The sequence below is a fragment of the Hyla sarda genome, chromosome 4 (genome assembly GCF_029499605.1).
Source record: "Hyla sarda isolate aHylSar1 chromosome 4, aHylSar1.hap1, whole genome shotgun sequence".
In the NCBI taxonomy this organism is placed as follows: domain Eukaryota; kingdom Metazoa; phylum Chordata; class Amphibia; order Anura; family Hylidae; genus Hyla; species Hyla sarda.
Window position 1 is genome coordinate 28641751 of NC_079192.1, and position 18267 is coordinate 28660017.

The 18267-nt window shown below is 42.2% G+C and overlaps 1 protein-coding gene across 2 annotated transcripts in view; it reads left to right on the forward strand.

Annotated features, from left to right (window-relative positions):
- LOC130367671 (DENN domain-containing protein 1B-like) overlaps positions 1–10195 on the forward strand; it is a 72642-nt gene extending 62447 nt beyond the window's left edge. For both annotated transcript variants that reach the window (XM_056570246.1, XM_056570245.1), the window contains exons 15-23: positions 1863–1964; positions 4610–4697; positions 5096–5136; positions 6262–6333; positions 6418–6474; positions 7091–7195; positions 7462–7523; positions 7815–8007; positions 8541–10195. In XM_056570246.1, coding sequence (XP_056426221.1) covers positions 1863–1964; positions 4610–4697; positions 5096–5136; positions 6262–6333; positions 6418–6474; positions 7091–7195; positions 7462–7523; positions 7815–8007; positions 8541–9401 — 1581 coding nt within the window. In that variant the 3' untranslated portion in view covers positions 9402–10195. The remainder of the gene's footprint in view (positions 1–1862; positions 1965–4609; positions 4698–5095; positions 5137–6261; positions 6334–6417; positions 6475–7090; positions 7196–7461; positions 7524–7814; positions 8008–8540) is intronic.
- The last annotated feature ends 8072 nt before the right edge of the window (positions 10196–18267 follow it).

Here is an 18267-nt window from a genome sequence, read left to right on the forward strand (position 1 = left end):
ATCTATACTCTATCCTTCCTACATTCATACATCCTACTTCAACTGTATTATCTATACTTTATCCTTCATACATTCACTACATCCTACTCCATCTGTATTATCTATACCTTATCCTTCATACATTCACTACGTCCTACTCCACTTGTATTATCTATACTTTATCCTTCCTACATTCATACATCCTACTCCACCTCTATTATCTATACTTTATCCTTCCTACATTCACTACATCCTATTCCTGTATTATCTATACTCTATCCTTCCTACATTCACTACATCCTACTCCACCTGTATTATCTATACTCTATCCTTCATACATTCACTACATCCTACTCCACCTGTATTATCTATACTCTATCCTTCATACATTCACTACATCCTACTCCACCTGTATTATCTATACTCTATCCTTCATACATTCCCTACATCCTACTCCACCGGTATTATCTATACTCTATCCTTCATACATTCACTACATCCTACTCCACCTGTATTATCTATACTTTATCCTTCCTACATTCCCTACATCCTACTCCACCTGTATTATCTATACTTTATCCTTCATACATTCACTACATCCTACTCCACCTGTATTATCTATACTTTATCCTTCCTACATTCCCTACATCCTACTCCACCTGTATTATCTATACTTTATCCTTCATACATTCATACATCCTACTCCACCTGTGTTATCTATACTTTATCCTTCATACATTCCCTACATCCTTCTCCACCTGTATTATCTATACTTTATCCTTCATACATTCACTACATCCTACTCCACCTGTATTATCTATACTTTATCCTTCATACATTCACTACATCCTACTCCACCTGTATTATCTATACTTAACTCTATCCTTCATACATTCACTACATCCTACTTATAGTAACATAGTTCATAAGGTTGAAAAAAGACCGGAGTCCATCAAGTTCAACCTATATCCCTAATGAGTCCCTACTGAGTTGATCCAGAGGAAGGCAAAAAAAAACTCACACTAGAGGTAACAATTCCTTCCCGACTCCAATATGGCATCAGAATAAATCCCTGGATCAATGTTCTGTCCATATAAATCTAGTTTACATAACCAGCAATGTTATTATTTTCCAAAAATGCATCCAGACCCCTTTTGAACTCTGTTACAGAGTTCACTATGACCACCTCCTCCGGGAGAGAATTCCACAGTCTCACTGCTCTTACAGTAAAGAACCCCCGTCTGTGCTGGTGTAGAAACCTTCTTTCCTCTAGATGTAGAGGATGCCCCCTTGTTATAGATACAGTCCTGGGTATAAATAGATAATGAGAGAGATCTCTGTACTGTCCCCTGATATATTTATACATAGTTATTAGGTCTCCCCAAAGCCTTCTTTTTTCTAAACTAAATAACCCTAATTCTGATAATCTTTCTGGGTACTGTAGTCCTCCCATTCCCCGTATTACCCTGGTTGCCCGTCTTTGAACCCTCTCCAGCTCCACTATATCTTTCTTGTACACTGGTGCCCAGTACTGTACACAGTATTCTATGTGTGGTCTGACTAGTGATTTGTACAGCGGTATAATTATTTCCTTGTCGTGGGCATCTATGCCCCTATTGATGTCCCCCATGATTTTATTTGCCTTGGCAGCAGCTCCCCGACACTGGTCACTACAGCTAAAGTTACTATTAACTAAGACTCCTAATTCCTTTTCCATGTCAATCGTCCCAATAATCGTACATAATCCCAGCCCGGATTTTTCCTCCCCATGTGCATTACCTAACATTTATCCGTGTTTAACCTCATGTTGTCCATTACACCCCCCCCCCCCCCCCCCCCCCGTATCCCCTGATGACGCCTCCTTTCTCCACCTCGTTATTTAGGGGGAGCCCATTTCCTTCTGTCAGGACACATTTGTAAACCACAAGTGCAGCTCCATGAGGACCTTCCTGCAGAACGCCGTGCACCTGCAGCTCTTCACCCAGGTGGGCCAAATGTTGCCGGCGCCATAAGCATTTATCATAGGGATGCAATTAATAGGCTGCAAAATATGAACCATTAGGTGGTGCTATAAACTACTGCATCAAATGTGCTCCACGTGTTTGGTACTTTCTAATGTTTGCTAAATATCATCATCTTCATCATCATTTTTCATTTTTATAATATAGAAAAAGTTATATTATTTGGTATCACAATCACTATTTTATTACTTAAATAATGATTATTATTATTAGGGTTTTCATTAAAAGCTTTTCCATGATTACCATTAACTACTTAAATTTTTATATATATATATATATATATATATATATATATATATATATATATACATATATATATATATATATATATATACACTCTCCAAAAAAATATAATTTTATATATATATATATATATATATATATATAATTTATTTATTTGTTTATTTATTTTATTTATATCTCTTTTTTATAATTTTTTTTTTTTTTTTTTTAAGGCTCTGTGTTCACATGGCAGAATTTTCCAGCAGAATTCCACATGAATATTCTGCCCGGAAATTCCACTGCAGCAGAGTCCTATTGATTTCAATGGGATTCTGCTGCACTGTGCACACGGCAGAATTTTCACGGCATATGTTCCTGCTGCGAAAATCCCGATTCTGGCGTCCGCAGAAATTATGTACATGTCTTTAGTTTCTGCGGATTTTGCTCAGAAATGCATTGCTGCCTATGAGACGGCGCATTTCCGAGCGGTCCTAGCGCCTGCCAGAAAATTCAACTGTGCAGAATGTCCGTCAGTATTTCCCGGGCGGACAATTTGCTAATTTTCAGCCATGTGACCATAGTAAGCTGTAACTTTTTTATTTTTCATCTTCAGAGCTTCCCTTGAGATGAGTTGTACATTTTAAAGCACCATTCATTTGACTATATAATGTACTGACAACTAAGAAGTATAAAAGTATAAATATAAAAACAGGTTTTTTTTCACATTTTGTTTTGTTGCATCCCTTGAGTTAAAATAAAAAAAATAAACATATTTTCTCCCATCATCCTGCACCCAATACCCTATAATAAGAATGTGATAACGGAATTTTAGAAATGTCTCCAAATTTATTGAAAAAGAAAAGTTAAAATTCAGACCCTTTACTATCACACTATATATTAAAGGGGTTATCCAGGAAAAAAAACTTTATATATATATATATATATATATATATATATATATATATATATATATATATATATTCAACTGGCTCCAGAAAGTTAAACAGATTTGTAAATTACTTCTATTAAAAAAATATTAATCCTTTCAGTACTTATGAGCTGCTGAAGTTGAGTTGTTGTTTTCTAAGTGCTCTCTGATGACACCTGTCTCAGGAACTGTCCAGAGCAGAAGCAAATCCCCATAGCAAACCTCTTCTACTCTGCGCAGTTCCCGGGAAAAGCAGGGATGTCAGCAGAGAGCACTGTTGCCAGACGGAAAACAACAACTCAACTTCAGCAGCTGATAATTATTGGAAGGATTAAGATTTTTTTAATAGAAGTAATTTACAAATCTGTTTAACTTTCTGGAGTCAGTTGATATATAAAAATGTTTTTTTTCCTGGAATACCCCTTTAAGCTCTGGCTCCTTCCATTTCTCCTGATCATCTCTGAGAGGTTTCTCCACCTTTGGTTGAGTCACCTGTGGTAAATTCAAATGACTGGACAGGATTTGGAAAGACACAGCCCTCTCTATATAAGGCAGTGTTTTCCAACAGGGTGCCTCCAGCTGTTGCAAAACTACAACTCCCAGTATGCCCGGACAGCCTTCGGCTGTCCAGGCATACTGGGAGTTGTAGTTTTGCAACAACTGAAGGCACCCTGGTTGGGGAACTCTGATATAAGGTCTCTAACAATGTATATCAGAGCAAAAACCAAGGCGGAAAACCAAGGGGGAAAGAACTGCCTGTAGAGCTCAGAGACAGGATTGTGTGGAGGCACAGATCACGAGAAGGGGACAAAAACTTTTCTGCTGCACTAAAAGTCCCCAGTAGCTCGGTGGCCTCCCTAAATCAGTTAAATCAACTGGTGCCAGAAAGTTAAACATATTTGTAAATTACTTCTCTTAAAAAATCTTAATCCTTCCAGTACTCATTAGCTGCTGAATACTACAGAGGAAACTTTTCTTTTTGGAACACAGTGCTCTCTGCTGACATCACAAGTACAGTGCTCTCTGCTGACATCTCTGTCCATTTTAAGAACTGTCCAGAGTAGGAGAAAATCCCCATAGCAAACATATGCTGCTCTGGACAGTTCCCAAAATGGACAGAGATGTCAGCAGAGAGCACTGTGCTCGTGATGTCAGCAGAGAGCTCTGTGTTCCAAAAAAAAAAGAAATGAATTTCCTCTGTAGTATTCAGCAGCTAATAAGTACTGGAAGGATTAAGATTTTTTTAATAGAAGTGATTTACAAATCTGTTTAACTTTCTGGCACCAATTGATTTAAAGAAAACAAAAAAAAAAAAGTTTTCCACCCGAGTACCCCTTTAAAGAATACTCTGGACCTCAGACTGGGCCAATTGTTCACCTTCCAATGAGAGAAGAAGCAACATAACAAAATCATAAACTCTCTGGTCACAGAATCCCTTTTTCTGACCTTTTCCTCTTAGTTTATTGACGGTCGGTTGGAGAAGTTGAATTCCGGAGAAGATTTTACTGACGTGTTTGAGCAGGAGGTCACCATCTGCGGCCTATCAGGTACCATATCCTAACCAGCACCGGCCTCGCAGATTACCAAAAAGAAAAGGGTTGTCTACCCCTAAAGTCTCTATTTTTTTGTACCTATACATGACATATGCCAATCTATACCTTTCTATAGTGACATATGTCGGAGCCTTCCATCAGAGCTATCTGTCTAGTTATCTTCCCGGCATATAGCTTCCATGAAAGGTCCAAATGCAATAAGAAACCACACACACACCATAGCTCAAGGTGTCACTTATCTTTCTGAATCGTCGGTCAGGAATATCACTGACGGGAGGTGTAGCTGAGCTGACATGGTGACATATGGTATCCCCCATACAGCATTATACACCCGCCACTGTAAGCATGGTGTGAATATTAATGTATTAATAATATTTTCTATACATTTTCAGGGGCTTCCAAGTCTTATCAGATGTGGCTGGAAAATCTCAAGGTACAACTATGGAGAAGCCAATGGTATTTAAGAGACTGAAAACAAAAATGACTGAAAACAATGCTATCATTTATATAACATTATCTTAAGTTATTTTATCAGAATCAACCTCTTTCAATATGTGACCAATTGCAAAATTCCACTTTAACACTGGTGATTGTCATCTGCCGGTGTACTGTGTGTTCTTGAACTCAACGGTGCCGAGCCACATTCTTTGCTCCACATTTTCACTGTAGGCCCCTCCTCTGCTGCAGTTCCTGCTCTGCCCTTTAGGGGCTGCGCTCATGTACTGCTTGTAACTTAAAGGGTCAGTGCGCGGTTCTCTAAAGTTTCCCTCACCAATCTCTGTCAGGCACCACATATATAAGGTTACTTCACCCATCTCCTGATGCCTGAGCAATATGGTAGCTTGTCTACTAGTAAAGGTGTCTGTTCTGATCAGCTGTCTTCCTGTGTTCCTGACCTGAGCCTGTTTTCTGACTCTGCTGCTGCCTGATCCTGCTGTACCTTGCTGCTTCTCCAGTGCATGACCTGGACTGTCAACCACGCCTGTGTTCTCATCAAGCCTGCATCACCTAGCTGCACTTGAGCTTCTCCGCTATGCTGTTCTAGAACTCAGCTTCTCAGCTCCTAGAACTCTGCTATAATGCAAACTCAGCTTTGCTACTTATTACTGCTGTACTGTGCTACTACCGCCTACAGCATCATCTTGCCCCTCCTGCTTGTATCCCCAGTGTTTGGCACCAGGGTGTTCTGGCCAGCTATGGCCAGTGGCCACCTATTCGGAACAAGCGACCTGGTATTTTATCTGAATCAAAAGTCCAGCTTCTACATTCTGGAGTGGGATAAAAGCTGAAAATCAAGGAATATTTAGACACCACTCCCAAATTTGGCCCAAAGTCAAACCGGTCATTGGCACAGAGAAACCAAACCCGTTGTAGTTTTGCCACAGCTAGAGGCACACTGGTTGGGAAACACTGTTCTTTATTTACTAGTGTTCACCCCAAAAAGACCCAAAACTATCTCCTTTCCCCCTGAACCTTGGCACTTGGGAAATGGGCTCTGTGATATTGTATTATATGAAAACATTCTCAATAATGTCCTCTGTTTGTACCTCTACCCTAGAAAGGAGGAGGCACATTGATCAATAACATGAAGAATCGCACCCACCCCACAGTAAGAAACATGCTGAGATATGTAAGTCATGGGGACCTCGGATATTTGGGGTTCAAGGACTGCTGGCCTGTGTCATACTAACCTGATCTTCAACCTGTATTTTAGGCCAAGGGACAAGCCAAAACCGGTCTACAGGGAATGAAGCGGCGCATCAAACACAAGGTGAGAAAAAAAGATCATGATTTACTTTGGTCTGCAGAACTTGGCAGGCCAGGGGCCAACCATCTAAGGTTAGCTTCACATTTGTGTTGGAGCTCCATTGCAGAGTATGTTCCATGGTATAGACCTTGATGGTCCCTTGCACAATGGACACCAACTTGTCCTAACAGGTCCCATTGACTTTGAATTGGGTCTATCTGACCCAATATGCTCAGATAGACCAGACTGATGTCCGTTGTTTTGCAGAACATCTACATATGGACATCTACAATGCATGGCCAGCTATACCATGTCTGTCTGGGTCCATTCTCACCTACATGGTGGACAGTCTCAGCACTGACTGGACTGTTGCCCCTGTTGTCATTGGTTTGGTGCTTCTAAGGCTAGGTTCGCACCCAGAGCTGACTGGATGAGTCGGAGCTAGGACCTATCTTCCTCATAGACGACAATGTACTCCAAGTGAATTCTGCATGAAGAATGGCTGAGATCAATTTTTGGGGGCAAAATTTCATTGATGGAAACTCCACTGCTGAAATTCTTTAATGTGGATTGTGCAGCAGAATCTCATTGCATAGTGTGAACCTGGCCTGACTGTATTTTGACTTGTGTTCCCCCTCAGGACCATCAGATGCAGCGTGGAGGTTCATTCAAAGTGGGCAAATGTCCTACCGTGAACCACGAGAAACTGCAGAATCGGCTGCCCATTACACAGCACTTTGGACAGGTAAGTGAATATCCCAGCCACAATGTAGAGGGCAGGTAGATGTAGGGTAAATTCCCACATGGCAAACTTTTACACCACAGAATCCGCCTCAAAAAATATGTCTTACATAAGGATTTGTTGCGTAATAGTTTGAGATATCACCCATGTATTTTGCAGCAGATTTGCCCATTGCGTCAAAATATTCCAATTGTGAAACCACTGTAACAATATGTTGGCTTAGTACCGTATATTTCAGGACATTTGCTAAAAATTCCTATTTCTTACAGTCTCGCCCCAGGAGACCAGGAAAGAAGTTCACAGAGGGAGATGATAGCTGGGAATGCCAAACGTGAGTGAATCGTCCTGGAATTCAGTGGATAATCCTACATAGCACAGACAAGTCCATGTAAACCAAACACAATAAATTATATTGAATAATGTCATCCAAATTACCATATTATTCTACAGTAACCACAGCCGTGTCCTGATAAAGCCATAAATAGAGGTCAAATAGTAATAATGAGAACAACATGGCGGTCATTTTCATTACTGTCCTCCATCCTCCCTAGCTCTATCCCCCATACATTGTTGTAGAACCTTCTTTACCATCGTAGACCTAAATCAGTGTATTTTCTCTCAGTCCTGGTGTAGAAGTAAATGTGGTAGATCCTGGATCTGGTGAGGACGAGTTTCCTCTTCTAGATGAGGGGATGGACCTGCTAAATGAAATTTTTGAAACCCTAAATACGAGAGCTCCAGATGAGGGACGGGCCTTATACGGTGCGCACAGCCTGGACTGCTTCAACCTGGACGATAGTCGATACTTCACAAGGGTGAGTGACGGACAACATTTATTGGAAAGTGGAGGCTCAGTAACTTCTCTAATTCTATCCCCCTTCTGGCAAAATAGGCAGCCGCCTAGAGCGCCCTCTTGATGGGGGCGCCGCTCTGCCTGCTGCAAGAAAGTTAGTAACCAGCTATCATCTGAAGCACCTGCTGCTCATCCATAACAACAATGTGTCACCCCAGTAGTAAGAATATTACATTAGGAGGAGGTTTGTTACAATGTGTCACCCCAGTAGTAAGATGATCACATTAGGAGGAGGTTTGTTACAATGTGTCACCCCAGTAGTAAGGTGGGGCATGTCAAAGGGCGGAGCCAATGGGCAGGGTCAAGGGGAGGCAAAATTAGCTTTCGTCTAGAGTGGCAAAAATCTTTGCACCAGCCCATGGCAAGCCACCACATATGGCACAGTGGGTCCACACCCATTGGGTGTTAGAATGACTACCTGGACAACCTTTCCTTATGTCTACAAGTAATGACTAACGTGTTTTTCCTCCCCTACCACCCCCCCCCCCCCCCCAGTTCCAGTCTCTATGTGCCCCTAGTGATGAGGACCTCCAACTGAGTTTGAGTCAACCTAGAACTTCCAATCTCTGGTACCTACAAGAAGTGGATGAGGGATCAGTAGACAGCAAAGAACCTGAACCTGAGTTGCCTTCTCCAACATTTGGGAACATGGGGAATGCATCGGAGACCATGGAAGTCACATCAACGACAGAGACAATAAAGGACAATGCAAAGCTCTTCGTATCGACACCTGTCCAGAATCCAGAGGAGTCTTTCACAATTTCAGAGCCAACCAAGGTTACACCATCAGTTCCTCAGGCTAGTTTGCCAATAGTCCAACCAGAGGAAGAAGTAATTTCTTCAGGTCGAGAGCTTGAAGTTATGAAGGAAGAGTCCAAAGAGCAGAAAGATGTCTTACCCGTAGAGCCATGTGTGACAACAACGGATACAAAGGCCACAAACCCCCCGAGCAGAACTCCCATTATCGTATCGGGACCCAGTGTCCGCTCAGCCATCTCTCGTTTTCAGGCTAGTCCTATTGACCCCAGGTTGGTATGGACCGGGACTAAGAATGAATCCATAGAGGTGCAAAGAGTAGTCGGTCATGCTTGGTCATTCAACACAACCAGGCCCGTCTACAATAGCCCAAAACCAGTCTCCACTTATACTAGCCGCCCTGTTTTCAATAGGAGTCAGAGCACGCCAAAAGTGGATTTACCCAAGAGCCCCACATCGGGCGTCCCTAAACCCGCCTTTCAATTACATAGCGAGGAAGGGGATGACCCACCCAGGAAAGTTCTGCCTCCACAACCTATCACCTTGAGTTCATCTTCACTTCCAAAAGTTTCAGAGTTAAAGAAAAAGTTTGAAACCTAAAAGGTGTACTCCACTGGAAAACATTTTTTTTTTTAAATCAGCTTGTGTCAGAAAGTTACTTTTATTTAAAAATCTTAATCCTTCCAGTACTTATCAGCTGCTGTATGCTACAGAGGAAGTTCTTTTCTTTTTGAAAATATCCATGTCCATGTCAGGAACTGTCCAGAGCAGGATAGGTTTGCTATGGGGATTTGCTCCTACTCTGGACAGTTCCTGACGCGGACAGAGGTGTCAGCAGAGAGCACTGTGGTCAGACAAAGGAAATTCTAAAAGAAAAGGACTTCCTCTGTAGTATACAGCAGCTGATAAGTACTGGAAGGATTAAGATTTTTTTAACAGAAGTAATTTACAAATCTGTTTACCTTTTTGGCACCAGTTAATTAAAAAAAATAGTTTTTCACTGGAGTACCCCTTTAATACTACAGTATCTCTCCAGCTGTGGCAAAAACTACAACTCCCAGCATGTGCAGATAGCCGCAGGCTGCTCTGTGGTGGGTTCTGAGTAAGGCAACTACCCAATGACATGCATGTATTCTGATAAGGCATGGGGGCTGTCTTATTGAGACATCTGCTTTAAGGGGGATGTACAGAATTAGAGAAACATGGCTGCCATACGTGTCCACAGACTTATGTGGCGTTGCCCCTGCGATGCCAGACATAGCCTATAGATAAGTGTGGCGCTGTTTCTCATCAACCCTCTGACGTGTCTGCTTGTACGGTACAAAGACTTATGAAGCAGAGGTCATATATTCATGTTGGAAATAATATTTTATTAAACCTTTTTTATTATATTGAAAGGTGATTTTAGTTGTGTACATTATTATAAAGTCTTAGGGGGCTCATATATTAACCCCTGCGACTTTTTTTTTTTGTTTTAAATGGCGCTCCTGCGGCGCACACCGTGATGATGCTGAAGTTCACTTCTTATTCTATTTTTTTTTTTTTTTATTCACAATGAGGGAGATTTATTAAAACCTGTGCAGAGGAAACATTGACCAGTTGCCCATAGCAACCAATCAGATCGCTGCTTTCATTTTTGAAAAGGCCTCTGAAAAATGAAAGAAGCGATCTGATTGGTTGCTATGGGCAATGTTTCCTCTGAACAGGTTTTAATAAATCTCCCCCATTGATGTATGTAACTATTATAAGCTCTGCAATAGACCTTATGGCTTCATAATGAATGTCTCTTTTTATCAATTTACATTTCGACATCATTTCAATGGGAGTTTCGGAATAAGTAACCAAGAATTTCCTATATGAATCCCATCTTGGCTCAACCAAAATGCCATAGAATTTTATATATTGGGCCCCCCTCCATGTCTTGCAGTAACATTTGGACCGGTTAGTGCCAGGCTCCTGATTATATACAGTGTATAGCCATCTATATAGATGGCTGTATACTGTATGGGGCAGGAGGGGGTTAACTAGGGAGCGCCAGATAACCTCTTCAGTGCTGGGCCGACACAGAGCACTCAGCCCAGCATTGGGGACACTATCCAGCGATTTATAGGAAAGGGTCCCCTTAACCCTTTCCTGACTGGGCAGGAGGTATACAATACGACCACTCCCGCTGGATTTCTGACCATTGTCGCCCGTTCCTGCCACATGTGCCCAATCCCGCCTGCCATTTCGTCAGTCCCCTTGTGGCATTTCATCAGTCCCCTGTGGTATTTCAAAGGTTTGCGGGACTGTGCGGGATTTTGTGGGACCCGCTGTATATGTTCTGTGACCGCCTACTCCCACCCGGCACAAGACTAAAATCTACCCGCAAGTTTTATTTTGGGTCCTTCGGGACCCACTGGATCCAAATTCCACTGCAGTCCTCTAGCACAAAGGGGGGAGTCCTGTGACCCGCTGTATACTGTAGCCCGCTGGCCCTGCTCAGAGCAGCACTGCCACCATTAGTGACAGGAGTGCCGGGATTTATGGGTGACTTTTAAAGCATTTGCACAGTAGACTAATTGGCACAAACAGACATTGTATTAGCTCCTCCTGGAACTTATAGGGGGTTCTCCACCATAAAGTGATTTAAGTATGTATCTGCCAGACAGTAATGGACATGCTTAGGAAGGATCTGCGCTTTTCTTGGGGCTAAATGGCTAAGTTGTGAGATTACCATAACGCTGTGGCTAGCTTTTTGCGAACTGCCTATTTCCTGTTGGAGTTCGTTCTCTCAAACTACAAGTCCCATAGTTCCATGTTTGTAAGTGTGAGGTCCCTTTTCTTCCTCCCACACATCAGCCACCCCAGCCATTGAAACACACCTGAGCTGCCTTCAATTCAATAGACCGGTGTTTTCCTACCAGGGTGCCTCCAGCTGTTGCAAATTGTTGCAGAATAATCTCCCACCCAGTGGTCGCTCCACACATTGTAGCAAAGACAGGCACCCTATAATCACCTGACTAGTGATGTAATGTCTCAGGCTGCACTGCACTGGAAAACATGGGACGACAATTATTTTGTATGCTGGTAAAACTGTAAAAATAAATATAGGGGCAAAAATCATAGAAGAATTGCGAGACCACCATGAAACACAGGTACAGACAATATATTTTGAACTACACTAACTTGGCAGCCCTAGTAATAAAAAATCCAGGAACACCCCTTTAGGGTGTAAATATTAATAGACTAGTTCAAGAAATATCCAAAATTTTAAGTTTTTCGCTCATCTTTAGGTTGAACACTGGCTAGACTTGTTGCCCATAGCAACCAATTGGCATTCGGATCTCAATCTGTATGAGCCGCTGTCAAGGAATGCTGGAAGTTGTAGTTTTTTTAACAATAGGTGGCACACTGGTTGGGAAACAATCACTTACAGGGTAACTACCTCCAATACTTGCAGACCTTAAGGGGGAGATTTATCAAAACCAGTCCAGAGGAAACGCTACCCAGTTGCCCATAGCAACCAATCAGATCGCTTCTTTCATTTTCAACAAGGCCTCTGCAAAATGAAAGAAGCGACCTGATTGGTTGCTATGGCCAACTGGGCAGCTTTTCCTCTGGACAGGTTTTGATAAATGTCCCCCTAAGGGTGTGTTCACACGCTATTACTAGCAGCGGGTTGCCCAATGCGGTAATCCCGCCGCGAGTTACGCTACCATTGATATAAATGGGTTCACAGACAGTCCGTAATAGTGTCAGATTTGCAGACTGTCCACGGACCCATTCAAATGAACGGTAGGGTGACTCTCCTGCAGCGGGAAACCCGCTGCCAATTACTAGCGTGTGAACGCACCCTAAAAGTCACTAATTTTTGCTCAAATCATTTAGACTCGTAGAATGTAGCGCGGGGATTTATCAACTGCAATTTTTTAAAATTTTATTTCTTATTATAATTTTTTTTAAACATTGGCAACATTTTTGTGCAATCTTACGCCAGCCCCTACCACACTTAGAAAATTTTGTACATCGAAGCTACTTTGCTATTTATGAAGAACGTGCACCTCTTTGATAAATGGAGGGGTGGGGGGGGGGGGATGTGATGTGCACCAAGGAAAATGGTGGGGGTGGCTTATACAATGGTAAATTCCCTCTCATGTCCTGGCCTTGGTTGGTATTAGACACACTCTCCTATAGCAACAATTCCTCCAAAGCACAACGGGAGTAAGATGGCGCCGTCCGGCGCCATCTTACTCCCGTTGTGCTTTGGAGGAATTGTTGCTATAAGATAGTGTGTCTTTTGTATATGATGTGGAGCGGCTGCAGGCACCTTTATTCCCATTGTTACACTTGGCGGAGTGTAACCATCCTTGGTAAGCGCTAGTTCTCACTAGTGTGTACTGATCCAGACGGTTAGAGATGAGCGAACTTACAGTAAATTCGATTTGTCACGAACTTCTCGGCTCGGTAGTTGATGATTTATCCTGCATAAATTAGTTCAGATTTCAGGTGCTCCCGTGGGCTGGAAAAGGTTGATACAGTCCTAGGAGACTCTTTCCTAGGACTGTATCCACCTTTCCCAGCCAACTGGAGCACCTGAAAGTTGAACTAATTTATGCAGGAAAAGTCATCAACTGCCGAGCCGAGAAGTTCGTGACCAATCGAATTTACTGTAAGTTCGCTCATCTCTACTGACGATATTACACCACGCAGCACTGCCTCTCCTTTCTATTGTTGGTTGGTATTCGGGCCCGTGTACGGTGGCACCTAGGAAAATAGATGGAGGTCATCTAGATTAGTTTTGGGGGTCTATACTTACTTTGCAAATATCCAAATGGAGAAGGCGCACCTCGATCCTGACTTCACCCGTGCTCGGATCTGCCGGTTCCGCCCCCGGCTGCGCAATCAAGGAACAAAGAAGAAGTATCCAGCATCCAGGTGAATTCAGAGAGTATACTTTATTTGGAAATTTGCAGATACACGTACAACACTCTGACGCATTTTGCGCGTTAGCGCTTAGTCATAGAGTCTCCATGACTAATCGCTAACACGCAAAATGCGTCAGAGTGTGTTCGTGTATCTGCAAATCTCCAACTAAAGTATACTCTTGGAATTCACCTGGATGCTGGATACTTCTTCTTTGATACTTACTTTGCGGTCTAGTGTATCTGTGTAGGAATATATCGAACATCAGCACAGTGATCTACGAGGATTGTCAGGGCCATGCTTAGAGTTGGACTTCCTTTTCACAGGGCTCGTCTGCCAAGCATGCCCTCAGCCTGTAAGCGCTTTCTCTATGCCCTTTTGAAGTATTGCAATAAATCCTGCTTTTATGGTTTCACACTGTGCTGGAATTTCTTTTGCTTGGATTTTGTTCTATGCGACCCAGCATCTCAGAGTCACGTGTGAACCTGGACTAATAACCTTTCCGAGCACACAAAACCCGTTAAAATGAGATGTAAATATAGCCCTGCAGATCCCGGTGCAGAAGGGTTTTCATCAAGTCTCCAGTACAGCTTAAATGGGCACTATCATTAAAACAAATTTTTGCTATTGCACTCCTTATGTAAGTAAAAAATCTTTGTAATGTACTTTATTTAGAAAAAAAAGCTGTGTTTAAAAAAAGCTGCCACTAGGTGTCCCCCTACTTGTCCAGAGCACTTTTCCTCCCATCTTTTGCACAGACTTCGGACTCCTGCTGGCCTGGCAGAAAATCCAAAATCAGGAAATGCTGAGAGGGGGTGTGTGCAGTCTCAGCCAATCATAGCTCATCTCACACTGAACTGCTCTGGGTTGTGTGTAGCAGAGTGAGGGAGGAAGGTCTCCCCTGTATGGCTTCAGATGATGTCACGCCTGCTGGGGAATGCCCCTTCCCAGTCTGTGAATCTGACTGTGAGACTGAAGAAAATACAGAGCAATATCAAGGTAGAAAACTAAAAAATTATAAAAATAAAGGCAGGGGATGGTTTATTATGATACGAGAAGTGACCTGGGAGGATTATAAAATTTAACAAGATCACGAGAGGTTCTCTTTAAGCCTACCTGTCATATCACAAAAAAATAATGCTTACATATTTTACTCAGTAGGGGGGAGATTTATCAAAACCTGTGCATGGGAAGAGTGGTGCAGTTGCCCATAGCAACCAATCAGATCGCTTCTTTCATTTTCCACAGGCCTCTAAAGAGGCCTGTGGAAAATGAAAGAAGCGATCTGATTGGTTGCTATGGGCAACTGCACCACTCTTCCTCTGCACAGGTTTTGATAAATCTCCCCCTAGGTCATGCAGATTTGCCCTCACTCACCATGCATTCACTTCCTCCATGCGTCTGCCATGCGCTGTGCTGGGTTTCTTCATCCAATCGCTGCAGGCTGCCCTGTAACCCCCCCCTCCTCTCTGTTTTCATGCTGCAGTCTGATAGGACAGGTGTGAGCACAGAGGAGTGCTAGTCCCCTCCTCACTACTAAACGGTGCTTCAGCTGGGACAAAGATGATGCTGGAGTTAGAGAGGATTTAGTTCTGGATGGTATGGGGCCCCCTAGTGTTTTTTTTTCCAATTTTTTTTTAGCTGCCCCGATTTCTATAAAAGGGGATAAAACATAATTATGTAGTTATTAGAAAGGTTAATATTTTACCAAGATGGACAATATATAAAAAGTTTTTGATTCTGACAGTACCAATTTAAGTTAATAAAAAAAAAAAAAAAAAACACAAAACAATGAAAGTCATGATAAAATACTTTAATTTTATTTACAACTAAAATGTATATTAAAAATAAAATCACAGGATCAGTACAAAACAGGACTGGGATATTCTGCAAACAATGAAACGTAAATGGTTATTTGGCGTAACAGGGCGAGGGGTGCAGGAAGAAAAGTCCTCAGTATGAGGTGGTTAAGGCACGAGGTTGAGAAGCACTTTTGTGGATGCCTACCCAAGAACAGCACCTCCAGAGGCCACCACTGTATAGACCTCCAGCCTGTAACGTCACTAGTAAGGATCTGATCCATTGTGTGGACCTACAGCTCATGATGTCACTAGCAAAGATCTTATCTACTTTGTAAATTTCCAAAATGTGATGTCACTAGTAAGGATCAGAATTAATTGTGTGGACCTCCAGCTTATGATGTCACTGGTAAGGATATGGTCCATTGTGTGGACCCCCAGAATGTGATGTCACTAGTAAGGACCTAATCTATTGTGTGGACCCCCAGCTAATGATATCACTAGTAAGGATATGGTCCATTGTGTGGACCCCCAGAATGTGATGTCACTAGTAAGGATCAGAATTCATTGTGTGGACCTCCAGCTTATGATGTCACTGGTAAGGATATGGTCCATTGTGTGGACCCCCAGAATGTGATGTCACTAGTAAGGACCTAATCTATTGTGTGGACCCCCAGAATGTGATGTCACTAGTAAGGACCTGATCCATTGTGTGGACCCCCAGAATGTGATGTCACTAGTAAGGACCTAATCCATTGTGTGGACTTCCAGAATGTGATGTCACTAGTAAGGACCTGATCCATTGTGTGGACCCCCAGAATGTGATGTCACTAGTAAGGACCTAATCTATTGTGTGGACCCCCAGAATGTGATGTCACTAGTAAGGACCTGATCCATTGTGTGGACCCCCAGAATGTGATGTCACTAGTAAGGACCTGATCCATTGTGTGGACTTCCAGAATGTGATGTCACTAGTAAGGACCTGATCTATTGTGTGGACCTCCAGCTTATGATGTCACTGGTAAGGATATGGTCCATTGTGTGGACCCCCAGAATGTGATGTCACTAGTAAGGATCTGATCCATTGTGTGGACCCCCAGAATGTGATGTCACTAGTAAGGATCAGAATTCATTGTGAGGACCTCTAGCTTATGATGTCACTAGAAAGGACCTGATCCATTGTGTGGACCTCCAGAATGTGATGTCACTAGTAAGGATCTGATCCATTGTGAGGACCTCCAGCTAATGATGTCACGAGTAAGGACCTGATCCATTGTGTGGACCCCCAGAATGTGATGTCACTAGTAAGGACCTGATCTACTGTGAGGACTTCCAGAATGTGATGTCACTAGAAAGGACCTGATCCATTGTGTGGACCCCCAGAATGTGATGTCACTAGTAAGGATCAGAATTCATTGTGTGGACCTCCAGAATGTGATGTCACTAGTAAGGACCTGATCCATTGTGTGGACCCCCAGAATGTGATGTCACTAGTAAGGATCAGAATTCATTGTGTGGCCCTCCAGCTAATAATGTCTTTAGTTTGGCTGCCTCGCTGTCCAGAACTATATTAGCAGAGGACAAAATCTGAAGTAAGGGGCAAAATGTGAAAAACAACAAAAAAAAAAAATAAAAAAAATCTATATAAAAATTTCTTTTTTTTTTATATAGATTTTTTTAATCTGCCCTGTCATAGGCAACTGTATCCTCACCTAATAAAACTAACATTTGTGGATAAAATCATGAAAATATATATATTAATTAAACATTAATAATTACAATAAGAGACATCGTCGTACAGTTTATAACCATCTTTGATTTTTTTTTGGTGCATAAATACAAAAAAAAATATTATTATGCAGTATATTAGAAAGGTTAATATTTTACCAAGATGGACAATATATAAAAAGTTTTTGATTCTGACAGTACCAATTTAAGTTAATAATAAAAAACACAAAACAATGAAAGTTATGATAAAATACTTCAATTTTATTTACAAACTAAAAAGTATATATATATATCACCGGATCAGTACAGGACTGGAATATTCAGCAAACAATGAAACGTAAATGGTTATTTGGCGTAACAGGGCGAGGGGTGCAGGAAGAAAAGTCCTCAGTATGAGGTGGTTAAGGCACGAGGTTGAGAAGCACTTTTGTGGATGCCTACCCAAGAACAGCACCTCCAGAGGCCACCACTGTATAGACCTCCAGCCTGTAACGTCACTAGTAAGGATCTGATCCATTGTGTGGACCTACAGCTCATGATGTCACTAGCAAAGATTTTATCTACTTTGTAAATTTCCAAAATGTGATGTCACTAGTAAGGATCAGAATTAATTGTGTGGACCTCCAGCTTATGATGTCACTGGTAAGGATATGGTCCATTGTGTGGACCCCCAGAATGTGATGTCACTAGTAAGGACCTAATCTATTGTGTGGACCCCCAGAATGTGATGTCACTAGTAAGGACCTGATCACATTCTGGGGGTCCATACAATGGATCAGGTCCTTACTAGTGACATCACATTCTGGGGGTCCACACAATAGATTAGGTCCTTACTAGTGACATCACATTCTGGGGGTCCATACAATGGATGTCACTAGTAAGGACCTGATCTACTGTGTGGACTTCCAGAATGTGATGTCACTAGAAAGGACCTGATCCATTGTGTGGACCTCCAGCTAATGATGTCACTAGTAAGGGTATGGTCCATTGTATGGACCCCCAGAATGTGATGTCACTAGTAAGGATCTGATCCA